Source organism: Silurus meridionalis, chromosome 3 (assembly GCF_014805685.1).
Source record: "Silurus meridionalis isolate SWU-2019-XX chromosome 3, ASM1480568v1, whole genome shotgun sequence".
Taxonomy (NCBI): Eukaryota; Metazoa; Chordata; class Actinopteri; order Siluriformes; family Siluridae; genus Silurus; species Silurus meridionalis.
Window position 1 is genome coordinate 27,919,812 of NC_060886.1, and position 16,966 is coordinate 27,936,777.

Consider the following 16,966-nt stretch of genomic DNA (forward strand, 5'->3'; position numbering starts at 1 on the left):
GAGTAGAAGATCCTCCCAGATGATTGTAACAGCCGGTGGAGACAAAATGTGGAATGGGTCAGGTGTCCACAAACGTTTGTCCATACTGAATATGTATGCGAAGTTCCGGTATACGTGTGTGCGTGTGTGTGTGTGTGTGTACTTACACTGAACGGCGTAAGAGGCTAGTAGTGCGGCAGTGTTTTGCGGACAGGGCAGTCTGAAAGCACACAACACACACACACACACACACACACACACACACACACACACACACACACACACACACTGTTATTACCTGACGACTTCCTGTTCGACTTTTTGAATTGATGGTTCGTGTACTTGGAAGCCGTAAAAGGCTGCTCACCTCCCGCTAAGTATGTCCTGCTTGATCTGCAAAAAATACTGGTACCTTCGGGGGTTGAAAAGCAAGAGATCGTGTTTATGAGTCAGGAAATCAAAATGAGCTCGTTTGAAACACAAAGTCTTTCGTGATCACGTTTCAAAGGAATTGCACGATCGTAAGCAAACGTGAGAGTCCAGTCACGAAACACGAGAAGCAATAAGGTTCGATATTCAAACGCGGTCCGTGTTACGGCTATTTCAAAAAGAGGGGAGGGGCCTAATTTGCATATAAATACATTCGGGATCGTGTGCTGCGAAACGGCTAAATCGTGCTATCTACCTGCTGCAGCGAGAGTGCTTAAAAAAATACAAAAATAATAATAATAATAATAAATAAAGAGAGCAAAGTTCATGCTACACCTTTTTAAGCACATTTGCACTGGTTAACTGGGTTTATTCTTAGCGCTAATATGCTAAATATCTTCCAAATCATTTAGTAAAGCGGATATTTTATATTTAAATGATATTTAAGCGGTTTTATTTATTTGATACGCCACAAACCAGGGATTTGAAAGCTCTCACTTGTAGACATAACTTTTTATGACAACTTTAGATAAATATATTTGAAAATTATCAAATTAGATAATTTTTTTGAAATGAAATTAGAAGTTTTTTTAGCTATTATTTACAATTTTGCATTTAATTATTTGGTATTCTTATTTTTTATTCTTATTATTTACTTTTATTTATTACAATATTATGCATCGTTTTAATCCCCCCGTGTGGAAATGCTCCTACTTTCACAATTGAATTGTTGTTTTTTATTTTTTATTATTAATATTAATTATATTTTAAATTAAATTTGATCTCAAATCAACAACTTTCCTTCGTTTTTTTTCTTTTGCTTGATGCCAGCAAATCTTTTGACCCTTTTGAAACAGAGCACATTGGTCCCCAGGAACTGGGCTTCGGAAAATCCGAGATTTTTGGACGTACCCCTGAAGCCCCTATACACCACGTTTCACTAGACCAATGGATTTACTAGAACACTAAAGAGAGAGAGAGAGAGAGAGAGAGAGAGAGAAACAGCGTGCTTTGTATTGAGGAACAAAGAATGCTGAGCTCCTATTGGCTGAGTCAACAGTCTTTCTTGCTTTCTGATTGGTCGGAGAACTCCGCCATTAAGTCGGTTCCGTTTTTTTGATGCGTACTCAAATGCTTGATTTATCTCTTAAAATTAATGATACAATAATGTGTTTTTTAAAAATGTTAAGATCTTTTTTTTTTTTTTTAAAGAATTTTAAGATCGTCTGCGACTCAGGTTCCGATTGAGAACCCGAGAATTTTTCTCGAAACCCGCGCATTATCGGGGGTCGACTGTATATAGGTTTTATACAGTATATAAAATACGTTGCAGATGAAACATATAAATCATTGCAGTAATTATTCAATGGAGCTCTTACCTATAATTGCTTAGTTAAAGACAGATATTGCATTATTATTATTACGGATATTATTAGAATTATTATTACTAGTAGTAGTAGTGTTGGTATTATCATTGTAATTGATTTTGACTTGTACGGCGTTTTAACAATAGACGTTGTCTCGAAGCAGCTTTACGGAGATAGAGGTTATAACGGTGTACAAAACAATGAAGACGTTTCCTGAATAAAAACCCCAAGACGACGAGAAGAACCCTTGAGGGGGAACCCGATTTAAAAGGTAATCTGGGTGGCACCGGATGTCCGTTCGTTATATGATGATGATGATGATTAATCTTGTGAATAATGTGCTGTGGAAGTGGAACCCAATATACCGTGTGTACTCTTCCTGAAGTTTGCTGGGGTCACTCACAAAGAACTTCACCCGGAAGTTCAGATGATGAGGGGATCCCCCTGGTCGGAGAGAACAGCGGTTAACAGTTGAACTTTTAGTGCCTATAAACTGCGTGCTCGAGTGCCATATTTCAATATACTCACTTTTTAATTGCTTCCTGATGGGTTTGTTTGGATCGAGCCACCTCTGTACGAGAGAGAGAGAGAGAGAGAGAGAGAGAGAGAGAGAGAGAGAGAGAAACTCAATAAAAATTCAATACAACGCCTCTGAATGATCCATCACACTGGAGGAGTCAGAGGTCCGGCACTATTTCTCAACAGGACGTCTCTTTCACATGGAATCGATTTCAGTCTTCATACTAGTGCTTCTTCTAGTGCTACTGTGTGCCACACCAAATCACAGCTTGTGTTTATTAGGTGGAAACCTGCTTGCTCACTGAGGCAATTTTCCTGTGTGGGGGGGTAAGGGGTGGGGGTCGGAGCTGCTAAGTTTAAGCCTGACCTCTGAACTCACCGGACTGTCGGAGGACTCGTCGGCCAGGTGCAGCCCGAAATAGTCTCTTTCGGTCAGCTGCAGGTGCTTAAAAACTACGTCCAGCAGGACCTGTCCTTGATCGTACTTCTGCAGAACACACACACACACACACACACACACACACACACACACACACACACACACAGAGTAAAACAGATGTCATGATCTGAAGCCTAAAAACGAACGAGAAAAGGAAGGTGATCTATTGCCTAATATATATTTTTTAAATGAGACACGCAATCACGATTTCCAGATTTAAAGTTCCAGAAGTCAGTTCCTCTTCTGACTGACATTTGAATATTATGGCATTATATTCTTTACCAGCATGCATCCCTCTCTCTCTCTCTCTCTCTCTCTCTCTCTCTCTCTCTCTCTCTCGCTCTCTTGAAAAAAAAGAAAGCGCTAATCATTCACATTCCATTGCTAATCAATTCCCCATTTGCAGTAAAGTCAGGTACTGATGTAGGGTGCAGAAGCCTGGAGTGCATAGTGGTGTTCATTGAGGTTGAGTTCAGAGCTCTAGAGCAGGAGATCTTCCACTCCAAACCATATCTTCATGTGCACAGGGGCATTGCCATGCTGGAACAGGTTTGGGTGTCCGAGTATGAGAGGAGGAACATGTAATGCAAACGCATCTTTGGATACGACTGGAAGGATCGGGTGTCCCAATACTTTTGTCGATACAGTGCCAAAACACCTCATGCTGTCTGATGTACTATTGCGTAATCCAACTTGAAGCACGCTGATTTTTTTTCTAGATTTCTTCTTGGCTAATCCGCACAATCGAGGAGGACTCTCCTTTATCCTATGCTACATCCAGGAAGTCATGTGTTGACTCAAAGATCTGGCTCTGTGATTGACAGGGGAGTGGGCGTATACCATGTCCCAGTCATAGCTGGCTGCAGAAAATAGTACTGTATCGCACATTACTGAAGCAGAACTGATCAGAGTGTACAGAAGGAAACTCGCAGGGTGTGTACGGGAATCATGGGTCTGATGCAGTCAGTGTTCAGGTATTTGTTTCTACGAGATGATTCTCATGAGATGACTGTTAGAAAGCACCTGGTCTGCTTGGTGGTTAGTTATGTGGTATAATGTCATGTGAACTACAGGCAGAGTGCGAAACCAATAGAACTAAAGCGCTCAAGAAAGAAAAAGAGAGTGAAAGAAAGAGCAATGAGTGGAAACATTTAAAAAAAAAAAAAAAAAAAAAAAAAAACCAAGAAGGAGGAAGGGAGAGCAAGCAAAAAAAAGGAATAAACAAAAGAAAGAGTGGGAGTGAGAGCAAAACAAAAGGTCGAAACATTCAGAGGAAGACTGAAAGCAAAAAAAGAAAAACAAAAAGATGGATAAAAAGAAAGAAAGCGTGCAAAAGGAGGAAAGACAGCAAAGGTGAAAAAAGACAAAGAAAAGAAAGTCAAAGTGAGCATGAAACAAAAGATCAAAAGAATGAAAAAGATCAAGAGAAAGACAAAGCAAAAAAGAACTAAAGAAAGAGAAAAGACAAGAAATTGCGGAAAGAGGAACGACAACAAGAGCAAAAGAAAGAGCAAAAGGAAGAGTGAAAGAGAAAAAGAAATTGAGTGAGAGCGAAACAAAAGATTGAAAGATCAAAAGAAAAATCAAGAGAAAGACAAAGCAAAAGAAGAGCGAAAAAAGAAAAGAACGCAACAGGAGGAAAGACAGCAAGAGTGAAAGAAAGAGAAAAAGAAATTGAGTGAGAGCGAAACAAAAGATTGAAAGATCAAAAGAAAAATCAAGAGAAAGACAAAGCAAAAGAAGAGCGAAAAAAGAAAAGAACGCGCAACAGGAGGAAAGACAGCAAGAGTGAAAGAAAGAGAAAAGAAAGAAAGTCAGAGTGAGCGTGAAACAAAAGATCAAAAGATCAAAAGAAAGAAAGAAAGATCAAAAGAAAGACAAAGCAAAAAATAGCGACAGATCAAAAGAAAGAGAAAAAGAAAATGCAGAAGGAGGAAAGATAGCAAGAGCGAAAGAAAGAGCAAAATGAAGAGTGAAAGAGAAAAAGAAAGAAAGTCAGAGTGAGCGTGAAACAAAAGATTGAAAGATCAAAAGAAAAATCAAGAGAAAGACTGAAAGCAAAAAAAGAGCAAAAGAGCAAAAAAAAGATCAAAAGAAAGAGAAGAAGGAAAGAAAAAGCAGAAGGAGGAAAGAGAAAGAGCGAAAGAAAGAGCAAAAGAAGAGTGAAAGAGAAACAAAGAAAGACTGAGTGAGAGCAAAAAAAAGATAAAACAAAGCAAAAGAAGAGCAGAAGCGAAAAAATGAGCAAAAGGAAAGAAAGACTGAAAGCAAAAAAAGAAATAGAAAAGAAAGAAAAAGAAAGAAAAGAAAGTCAGAGTGAGTGCAAAACAGAACGAAAGATCAAAAGAAAGAAAGGCAAATAAAAAAGCTCAAAAGAAAGAAAAAGAAAAGAAAGTGCAGAAGGAGGAACGACAGCAAGAGCGTAAGAAATAGAAAAGAAAGAAAAGAAAGTCAGTGGAGTGAGCATGAAACGAAAAAAAAGATCGGAAGATCAAAAGAAAGATCAAAAGAAAGACCGGAAGCAAACGAGAGCAAGAGAAAGAGCGAAAGAAAGAGATGTCGGAAAGAAAGAACGAGCGAAAAAGAGTGAAAGTATATCAGAGCTAGTGGTTAGATGAGTCTAGTTGTGAGCGCTGTGTGAGCGAATGAGGCGGATTTGTGTATCAGCTGTCGGATGTGTTACGCTGCTCACGTCTTGTGTACAGCACCTCGGTCCCATGAGAAACACACATACACTCGGCAGATGGAATTGCGACATGATGTGAATGACAGACGCGTCTCGAGGGATCTCGCGCGCCGCTAAACGCCCACAGAGCTGTGTCTCTGCACAAACAATATGACGTCAACAACAGGATGTCGCGTTTGTATGCAACTTCAACACCTGCATATTAGGGCTGCATGACTTGGGGAAAAACTTACTATACTATTACTATCAATGATAAAACTATAAAGAATTATTTACTAAATGAAATAACATAAAAAACTGAATTAAATACAACAATAAATAAAAACATTTGAGAAGTTTAAGCTACAGTACATGTTTCGACATTGTAATTTGGCTAAAGAGCGTTGATGACTTGTATGGCGTGGGAGTGGAGCATCGTGGTGGGAGGGCAGAGCCAAGGGGGTGACTATAGGAATCTTGTCCAGGGTTCCAAAAGGCTAGAAATGGCTCTGTTTACGCAAGATGTAACAGAGCGAGAGAGCGAGAGAGACCGGCAGATCTAACGGCGTGTGTTTGAAAGTGGAGGTTGCCAGGTGTAGGCGCGCCAATCCGCTACGCGTTGACGTAGAGGAAAGTGAGATTTGTTATTGATTTGTCATGTGATGTACACGTTGCTGATCTTAAAGATTATATATCGCCATATAAGAGGTAGCAGGGTTTTTTTTTTGTCGCTCTGCTCGGCTGCTCATTCATAAAAGGCAACAATCCCGCCAAACAAACAAACAAAAAATAAATAGATATATACTATATTACCAAAAGTATTGGGCCACCTGCCCTTTCCTGCTATATTTGGTTCTTCTCCACACTGTTACCTCACAATTGTACAGAACATCTTTAAATGGCGCTATAATAAAATTTTGCTTTCACTTGGAAACCCGAACCTGTTCCAGTACAGTGATTCCCCCTGTGCACAAAGTGAGCTCCTTGAAGATCTGGTTGCTTTGGAGAGAAAGATCTTGCTGCTATAGAGCTCTGATCTCATCCCTACTGGACACCTTTGGGATGAATGTGAACGCTGACTGCACCCCAGGTCTCCTCACCTACATCAGTACCTGCCTAAAATATAGTGGAACATCTTCCCAGAGGATTGGAGAGAATTATAAGAGCAAACTGGGACTAAATGTGGGACCCAACGCTCAAAAATCACATACCGTACTTATGACCAGGGGACCCAATACTTTTGGAAATACAGTGTAGATAGATTGAGACAGACAAGACGGTATAGTGTTTATGTTTTGTTTTTACACTATACGAATAAAAGTATTGGGACGCCTGACTTTTCCAGCCATATGTGGTTCGTCTCCAGGTATCTTCGGATGCAGTACCGTGACATTTTCCTCATTTCATGGGTTGGAGTGGAAGAACTTGAGCGTTAATGGAGAACTTTGTCCAGTGTCCAAGAGACTGAACACTGAATACAACGGAGATCATCATCAAGGTCTTTCCTCTATCCATCATGAACATTTACACCACCAGCTAAGCATTAAGGCAACAGTTCCTTTCCTCAAGCCACTCAACTTAACATTTTTATGCAGGACCTCGTTCCTGGAAGAAGGTTGTTTTATCTCGGTCCTGTACTGTTCTATGGGTGACACTTGACATGGAGAGACGGGTTCTCGCTCACACTCCAGAAGTCAGTCACAACAGTCAGTGTTTTATTTATTCATTTATTTGTTTATGTTTAATTCATCGTAGATTACTGCACGAGTCACTGTGAATGAGCTGTTGCTATAGAAACAATGGCGTATCAGGACGAGCGCTTCGCTATTAAACCCATCGCTCACGTAACCGTCAGAGCCGCTGTCCGGTGGTGCTGAAATGAACGCTCACCTCTGGCTCAACCGAACGCAAGAAATCGGCCACGCGTTGGCGAAGGAACACGTGAATGCCCGTAAACACGACTTTTTAGAAAGGGCACGAGCAAAAGAAAAAAGAGGAAAAAAAAAAAAAAGACTTGCTCGCTGAGATTATAACAAGCCAGAGGCGATTGGAGCGAATGGCAGGGAAGAGAAAGGTTAATCGAGGTGAACTTTAACGAGATGTATAAAAGCGTGACCACAGAAAAACAAAAGATTAAGCGCCGCTCGCTTCCTTCGGGAAAAAAAAAAAATGAAAGAAGGCTATTATTAAATAGTGGTCGCATCCGCGCTGCTCTTTTCCTCTGCTTTGTGAGCTTCAATTACAGCCGGTACGAGAGAACACGACTGCCTTGTTCACAGGGTGTGAAGAAAATATACACACTCCTCCGTACACAACGCTTATTTTTTTTTTAAATAAAACGGCAAGGATGGTGATTTATGATATATTAATTATATTAATATGCCCATATATTAACATAAACTCTGCTCTCAAAAGTATTGGGACACCTGACTCTTTCAGCCATCTGAGGTTCTTCTCCAAATGCTTACCACGAAAGTGGAGGCACACAAGATGCTAGTGTTGGATTCTCCCTTCATTTGAACTAGGAGACCCAAACCTGTTCCAGCTCCACGAACGTACAATTTTACATGGGTTAGAGTGGAAGCTCTCGATTGGTCAACCTTGGACTGGGAAGTAATTTGAATTGAATATAGTGTGAACACAAACGACAAGACTTTTCACAGCATGTGAAAACGGAAAGAGTGCATTTATCAGGCATTAGCCGCTGCTTTATCTTAGTTTTATCGGGTGAGTGACGGAAATTTGAGCATGCTTAACACCAGCGTTTCCTTCCTCGGCCACAGATGTGCTGAACTGGAAGTTTACTGCAGAATTGTGTGCGCAAGCAAACTGCGCTCGAAGTGGCAGGAATGCGCTGTGGCGCTCTGAAAGAATGTGACGGCTCTCTGAAAGCAGGTTACTGCGGTGCTGTTTTACTGGCACGCTAACAAGCGTTCGACAATGGCGCACTCCTCGGGACTTAAATCGTGTTTTATTTACAGGAGTTGTGAAGAAGAGGAAGAAAAAACAGGGCACAGAAATAAGTCACACGCACACAGGACAATGTTCTTCTACAGTGTCCCCATTAATATTGCTCTTTTCACAGCAAAGAAGGCTGTGAAAAATTTCCCCTATTGGTTCTTAATTATTGCTCTGAAGAAAGAAATGGGCCTTTTCTTAATGCCTATTTTCTTAAAACCACTTCCCACTTCCCATTTAGTGAAGCTCAAAAACCCTTTTGTCCCACATCACAGCTATATTCCATATATTTACCCATTGTGATGAATGACTAAGGGAATTTGGATTGTGTGCAACCTCGTATTTGTACCCCTGTGAAACAGGCATGCGTGGTTGGAACGGTTTTCTCTTCCTAGTACAAAAACACATTTTTAACTATTATTTTGTTCCTGTTAATTAGGGGTTCCAGTACAGTGGAACCTCGATAGTTGGCGACTTTTCATTTGGAACCGGACTGAGAGTAACTCGCGAAAAATCTAAAAACGTTCTTTTTGTATTATTAATTTAAAGCAATAAATAAAACATGTATGTAATTCACAATTTTTGTTGAGTTGACACTACAGTACATGTACAATTCCCCTTGAAAAAGGAATCCTCAAGTCAAGTCGAAACCTTGCCATTTTTGCGAGGGGTCAAAGAACGTAACCCCCCCGCGAGTATCGAGGTTGCACTTTATTAAACAGGGTTGATAAACACTTTCCCGGTTTCCTTCGAGTGAGTCACAGCTAAAGTGTGAAGAATGGAAGAAGGTATTAGAGTTCCCTCCCTGGTTGGTTAAGAGAGCTGACTGGTTGGCGGAGAATGTGAGCGTATGACTGCATCAGATGCGATAGTTCTAGTTATCGCAATCGTTATAGCAGATTAAAAAAAAAAAAGGTCTAAGAGGCTCTTCTTTATTCCCTCTTGGGGTTGATATGTTTTTTTTTCTCAATATTGCGATTTCAACACTTGCCCAAAGACAAAAACAAATTAAATACATAATACATTTCTGTGTGAAAAAGAAACACAAACAGCACCAATTCCCTGTCGGTCCGAGAAGAAAATCCGAGACTGAAGCGAATTGAGCAGCTGCAGGTCTGTGACGGTGTCGGGCGTCCTGCGTGCAGAGCGAATGCAAAGAGATAGATGGGTGTCGTGTGCTGTGAGGAAACAGGAGTGCGGGCCTGCATGCCGGAATGACAGAAATGTGTGGGGACAGGAAGCAGCTTGTCCAGAAAACATCTCAAAGCCTTTGGGAGGAGCCGAGCGGTTTAGCAGGAAATCACACCGGAGAAGACTTAAACCAGAACTATTCAACTTCAACAGGAGATTATACCACATTTATGTAATACGGTATGTGTATTGTGTATACATGTGTATAAATATACGTGTGCTCATTCAGACACAAAAGCAAAGTCAGGTAATGATGTAAGGTGAGGAAGCCTGGGGTTCAGTCAGCCGTCCAATTCATCCCAAAGTTGTTCTATAGATACTATAGTTGGGAAAGCCGCCAGATTGACTCTTGTTTCGCTGCTCCGACTGTTTATTCCGTTACTGTTTAACGCCAACCGTACAAATCCGATTCGGAAGTGGTTATCAAATTGGTGCTTGTGTATTTTTCCTTGCCATAAAAAAAATTTATAATTCATTGCAGAGGACGTGACCTTTAAATGAACTAGGACAGAAAAATTACCCTGTGGGACAACTGCAACAATCTGTGCTACTTACCATAAAAAAAAGTCACCTATTCCTCGTGTTTATAGTTATTGCTTAGATTTGCTGGCTCCTTCCAGCATTCCAGTCATAACACACACCGCTACAGACAAACAGATGGAAAATATTTACAGCGACAACTCAGGTAGCGTCAACAACGTCTTGAACTTCTCCAATGGCAGTAACCGACTTCGTGTTCGACTTCAACAAGAATCCGTTACCATTAAACGCTCACTGCCTTCTTAACTATTAGTGCTTCTGTGGTGTGTTTTTTCCCCACTTGTTCAGGACCTGATGTTAGGATGCCTATAACCTGGAGAGGTTTGGCAACAAGATGAGAGCAAATCTGAGCCCCTGAATGTGATGCACATTAGAAACACATTAAAGACTAACTGTGGCATTCATATTTTATATAGTAAGTGCGATTTTTGTCAAGAAATGTTATGGCATTTTATAGCCACCTGAAACAATTTTCCAACACTCTTGAGAAGTTCCTGGAGATACTGAATGCTCCGTTTAAACTCGTCGCAAACCATCTCATCTGGATCTCAATTGGGTGAATGTGGAGACCAGGTCTCTCTCTATTACTCTATCACTCTCCTTCTTAGACAAAACCTACTGTAGAAGTGTGTCATTGGAAAACAAATGATGTCCCGCTGAGTTCAAACAAACCAGATGGTATGGCATGTTGCTGCAAAATGCTGTGGTAACAAAGATGGTTAGATGTGCCCTCAGTATTGACTAAACCAACAATCACTAGCAAAGCACCTCCACACAATTACACCTCCTTCTACTTACTTCACAGTGGAGACCACACATTCAGGAACTGTCCGTTCACATCTAGCCACAAGTCACAACCGTTTAAAAAAAAAATCTCAAAATCATCAGACCAAAGGATAGTTTTCACTAATCTAATGTCTATGCCTTGTGTTTCTTGGCTCAAGCGAGCATCTTCTACTTGTTGTTCTTCTGAAGCAATGGTTTCTTTGCCGCAATTCGACCATGATGGCCTGACTCGCGCAGTCTACTCTAACATTAGACATTGAAATATTTCTGCCACTTGAACGCAGAGAAGCATTTATATAACTTGGCGGATTCTGAGGCTGGTAATTCGAATAAACTTATCCTCTGCAGCAGAGGTAGCTCTTGATCTTTCTTTACTGGAATGTTTCCCATGAAAGCCTGTCTCATCATAGCATTTGATGGTTTTGGAGACTGTACATGGAGAATAAATTTAAATTTCGTTAGGATTTTTAGACTGCATGACCTTAATTTCTTAAAAGTAATGATAGACCATCTTTTCTCTTTACTGAGTGTTTTTACAATATGGATTTGTACAGTAATTGTAGTAGCACTAAACAGGCTATTGGCTCTGTACTTACACTTCCTCTGCACAAGACAACTGCTGGTCTAAAGCGCATTAAGAAGGCAAGAAATGTCACACATTTACTCCCAAACGGTATACCAGTGAATATAAAACCAGATGACTACCTTGTGATGCTGATGATAATGCCAGGAGTTTGCCAAGCCGTCATCAAAGCTAAATTTGGCTACTTCAGACGATCTAAAATATAAACAAATTCTAGGTTGTTTAACACTTTTGTTTAAAACTACTTCTTTCGGCTGCTTCTGTTAGGGGTCTCCACATGGGATCATTCGTCTCCATATCACTCCTCTACATCTGCCTCTTTCGAACCAAACACCTGCATGTCTTCCCTCGCCACATCCATAAACCTCCTCCTTTGCCTCTCTCTTTTCCTGGTGGCTCCATCCTCAGGATTCTTCTACTGATTTATGCTAAGTCCATCCTCTGCAAATGACCAAACAATCGCAATCACGCCTCTCTGGGGAGGCCTGGGGGTGCAATCAGCATTTCAATTCATTCCAAAAGTGTTCGATAGGGTTGAGGTCAGAGCTCAATTGCATTATATGGACTTTTGTGGGCGGCAAAAATCGCAAATGTAAGTTTCAGCTTAAAAAAAAAAAAGACGAAACAAAACAGCGGTATCTCAGCAACTCGTGCATTTGCCTTCAAAAGTTCCAGTCAAAGCAAACGCAAGCATTGCTCAGTATTCCCTCCTGTCTGAATTGTACAGTGGAAACAAATGTGGAATTCTTTCAATACCTTAAAATGTTTCTTTCATAACCCCTTAGATTACCTTTTAAAAGAAAAAAAAAGCAGGCTTACGTTGCCAAACGCTCGCCGCTCTGCTCCTGCTTGGTCATGAGAGTAAACAGAGTGATGTTGCAATCGGCGTGTCCTGTGACAGCACTGTGATTTAGTGTTTCTAGATCAGAGACCACTGCTGCGCTGCAAGTACGTACTCGATTCAGGCACCCCCAAGGGAAACTTCTCATTCAGGAGGAATGTTAGGAACAAAACACGACTCTGAGCACAACTTGGCCACGACTGTCCTCCAGTCAGAAAGCACAAGGGCTTGTAAGGGTTGTCTTGGTAACCGGAAAAGTTCGGCTATTCAAAAGAGAAGGCTACAAGAGGGCAACAGGATTTCTTTGTGTGTCTGTGCAACATTTCCAAAGAAGAAAAAAAGAAAAAAGTACTTACGTTGACCTTAAAAGGCTGCACAGTGTTGTCCAACAAAATGATGTTGCAGAGCACTTCAATGTGCTGCCTGTCACGTGCCAGCTCCGACGCCCGGACATTGTAGGATCTGCCAGCGGGCAACCGGAAACGTGAGCTCATTACGCTCCAGCCAGAGTCTGCAACACAAGCACACACAGATCAGAATATGTGAAGCGAGTCAATTTCATATTCTCCAGGATAAGGTTCAGCGCTATATTGATGGATGGGTAGATAGTTACACTTTCGCACACACTTATTCAGCAGCCGCGTCAAACTGTAGACTTAACACGACTAAGCGGTAAAACAATACACAGCGATAAGAGATAAAGGTTTTTCCTTTTCACAGCCATGCCCACACACCGGGCACAAAAGCCCTAGAGTCTCCAGTGTAAACACGTTCACAAGGTAACACTTGTGTCTTGACTTAAAACGCAACAGAAACAAAATTGCAACGTAAAAAATCAAAAATAACTCCTCACACGTTCAGTCTTGCTGGGAATAACCTCGTAAGTCACGATGTACCGTGTCTAAAGAAATACTCCAAATTTATCCAGAGCGATCAGTGAATCACGGCTTACTAGAAGCTTTTCACTTACAAGGAAGACTTTCCACAAGCAGGCGATCCGACCGATCATTTCCCATATCCTGAAGATAAACATGCGGGACATCCTAATTAAAAACACACCACTGGTATACACTAAATACTTTTGTAATCCGTGAACCTTGTTCTACTCGTTTCATTCATCCGGAACAAATCCCGAGAACGCTTGGAGTGATTCGGGAATTCACCCTGGATATGACATCAGTCCAGCGTGGTTGCACCATGCACACGCACAGAACAGCAATTTTTTTGGCATGCTTTCTAAAAAGGTAGGAGGAACTATGATAAAAGCCCCAAACACACCCTGAGCTCAGGATTGAACCCTGGGGCTGTGAGGTGCTGCCAAATCTGCTTTTTTTTGTGACTGTACCTTACTGAATATTATTGGATTTTCTTTTACCAATTAGAAAGCAGCAGTAGTGAATGACCTATCTCGTTCCTGTACTCGAGAGGTAGCAGAGCTCTGCTTAAAATCTCCTCCTTCCATATTTCTGCTTGAGCGGAAATACAAAGGCTCTAAAGTACAAAGGCTGCAAAAATTAAATACACCTTGACTGCTTCCGCTGGATTTAAGAGACTTTTTCGGACAGCTGACTCCCCGAACCCCCCCAGGTATACGTGGTTCCTCCCCAAAACGTTACCGCAAGGTTGGAGGCACAAAAGGATTCAAATCCTTCAATTGAAACAATCAAATTTCTCCTTCGTTTAAACGAAAGGAGGAGACAGAAAACCTGTTCCAGCATGACAATACCCCTTGTGCACAAGGTGGATGATCTTATGTGGCCTGCAATGACGTCGACTCTACCGAACACCTTTGGGATGAATTGGAAGGCTGACCGCACCCCCAGGCCTCCTCATCTCACCTCACCTCACCTCACCTCCATCAGTGCCTGCCTTTGATTTACTACTGCCGTTTCTGCTGCTAGAAATACAGAAAGGCTTCTTCGAGCAAAAAACCCCCAAAAGTGTACATAGACTGACTCGGAGCTGAGACGATATTCCCAGCTTTCAAATGAGGATGAAACTCTTCCCAGTAAAAAAAATTCCCGAAACGAGTTTCATGCTAAATTTGATTTAGGACTTGGCGATTCTATTACACTGATTCGTTCCCGGGTGCACGATGACATTTACAGATTTGACGATGGCGCAGAACAATACCGGTAGCCGTATTTATCTTGCATTGACCTCCTGTGCCGATATCTGTCCGTGTCCAAATCTCTCGCATCTCCGACCCCCTGTTCCCGTCTCGTCTCGCAAAACGCTTCTAATCCGCCGCGAGGTGGGACACAATTAACGATGGCAGTCTGTGGGATCAGAATGTGGCCCATGCTCCCCTGACCTACTTACAGCTCCACACTGAACTCAATCCCAATACTGTTATTCTGTGTATGAAGGGATGCATGTAGTCATAAAGAGAGGAAAAAGTAAATACACCCTCCACAAACCTATAAATCTCAGATGCCCAAAAAATGATACAGATTTTAGATGTAATTTATTAATTTTTTGATTTCACATTCTGATCTAAAATCAAGTTTGGCAAACCGGTGCTGAACATTGAATCTGCTTCCAGAGGTCGTTAGGTCGCATGTTGTAGCTCTTGGTTTTGTTATGGCGACCATGAGCATTTAATGATCAAATGTTTGAACTAAACGTTTCTAGGGTTTCTACTGCTGAGAAAACTGTATAACTTTCTTGAAGGCTTTTAATTTATAAACAATCCTTGAAACCATTGGAAATGTCAAAATGTTTGCAAATTGATGAGTAGCAACAATCGTTTCACTGCGATTGTCTTTTAGTGTTGGTTGGATGTAGACATTTTTTTTTTACATTTACATTTGTGGCATTTAGCAGACGCCCTTATCCAGTGCGCCGTACAAAAGTGCTTTGAGTCTTGCAGTGTTTCAGGACACCGAACTGCCAAAATGTAAGTAAAAGTAACGCATGATAATTACCCTACATTAATAATCATTCTGCAGGTATGAAGGCTATACAGTGGTCCCCCCGAATCTCACGGGAGTTCTGCTGTCGCAGTTTACATTTTGTTAATTACAAGGTACACTCCTGTACTCAGTTCTCTCCGCACACTGCACTGTATAATATACAGTAGGTTTACTGGTGGCGCTATTTTGTGCTTTGTCCTAATTTCGCTGTGTACTGCGTCATATATATATGGTTGAAATGACAATAAAAGCTTCTTGACTGGACTTGAAAACCCCCATCCGGGTTCCGAATTTCGGATGAACCCCCCCGCAACCACAATGGTACCTCCTTGAATTCATCTGGACAATGTCACTTTATTACTTTATTAAATGTATGGAATTTGTCAGTAAAAACGTAGCTTAAAATGTTATTCCTTAAGTTCTTGAATGGGTCCCTGGTGGTCTAGTGGTTAGGATGCGGCACTTTCACCGCTGCGGCCCGGGTTCGATCCCCGCTCAGGGAACCAACCCCAGCCACTCTTAGTGCCGGTCCCAAGCCCGGATAAACGTTGAGGGTTGCATTAGAAAGGGCATCCAGCGTAAAAACATTTTCTCAGATATAAACAATTTTTCAGATATGGACAGAATTTTCATGCATGTGGCCATGGCAATGGAGAAGATCAGACACACGGTATACAAAAGCACAGTAAATACAGACGCTGCTGCCATTCACCAAGTACATTGACAAACTAGGGGCACCTGGAGGCAAGTCAGTCATTGGTCCACCTATTATGTGTTTTGAGAAGATGGGAGGAAACCGAAGAATACGAAGGAAACCCAGAGAGAATATGCAAAACTCCACACAGGAAGTAACATGAGCTCAGGATTGACCTGAAGCTTTGAGGCAGCAACATCAAGACGCAGCGCCACGTTTAGCAAACACGAGCTAGTAATATACTCTCAGCTAAGCAGTTCAGGGGCAGGAATAAACACACAATTTGGACACTGCGGGAACATCACTAACCATAACGGAGCTTTGCATATTATATTGTAGCTGCCTTTAGTAAATGGCAGCACTTCAGCTGGGTTTGTGATTCAATATTGAGTTCTGCCGAAGGACTACTTCCGCTGTGCAATTTATATCGCTCGTACCTATACCCTTTGGGATATAGGCATTGAAACAAGACATGCAAATAATACATAATATCCTCTTGGGAAACACGTTGTGATACTTTATATTGCACGTTGCCACCACAAGCGTTGACACGGAAAACGTGCTTTAACCCATGACCTAGAAACTGCTCTCAGAAATACAGAAAGACACAGTTGTCACATTGCCCTTTATTAATATTGGCACCCTTGTTAAATACAAAGGAGGCTTTATTTGTTTTAAGCTTCTTTTTCTTTGTTTAAAAATGAAAAATATGTAAAAATACAAATTAGATAGATAGATAAAACAACAGTTTTATATATATAAATAATATATAAATAAATGACACCTCTGTCAAAACGTTTGGAAGCACTTGTTCTTTTGTAAGTTTTAAAACGTTCGCATATACCATTTGTTTATACGCAATTAAATAAATATGGGGTGTCCGATCTTTTTCACGAAGGGCCAGAGTGGGTGCAGGTTTTTATTCCAACCGATTACGGGCCACAACTGATATGTCATGAGATTTAAACAGGTAGAATTTGGCACAATGTACAAATGTTTTACAGTGACTGAGTGGAAGAAATGTGACGTTTTTGTCTCTAACAGTATAACATATGTAAAA

The 16,966-nt window shown here is 41.1% G+C and overlaps 1 protein-coding gene and 1 non-coding gene across 7 annotated transcripts in view; one reads left to right on the plus strand and one right to left on the minus strand.

Annotated features, from left to right (window-relative positions):
- Nucleotides 1–16,966, minus strand: part of ptpn4a (protein tyrosine phosphatase non-receptor type 4a) — a 49,341-nt gene that overhangs the window by 16,675 nt on the left and 15,700 nt on the right. For 5 of the 6 annotated variants that reach the window (XM_046844875.1, XM_046844874.1, XM_046844877.1 and 2 more), the window contains 6 exons: nt 12,654–12,808; nt 2,674–2,781; nt 2,304–2,346; nt 2,141–2,219; nt 347–391; nt 147–199 (listed from right to left, as the gene is read on the minus strand). In XM_046844875.1, coding sequence (XP_046700831.1) covers nt 147–199; nt 347–391; nt 2,141–2,219; nt 2,304–2,346; nt 2,674–2,781; nt 12,654–12,791 — 466 coding nt within the window. In that variant the 5' untranslated portion in view covers nt 12,792–12,808. Of the gene's footprint in view, nt 1–146; nt 200–346; nt 392–2,140; nt 2,220–2,303; nt 2,347–2,673; nt 2,782–12,653; nt 12,809–13,267; nt 13,288–16,966 lie in introns of those variants that run through there. The other variant, XM_046844873.1, reaches the window with a different exon arrangement.
- trnae-uuc lies at nt 15,644–15,715 on the plus strand. The gene has a single exon. It is a non-coding gene; the product is annotated as a tRNA-Glu (tRNA).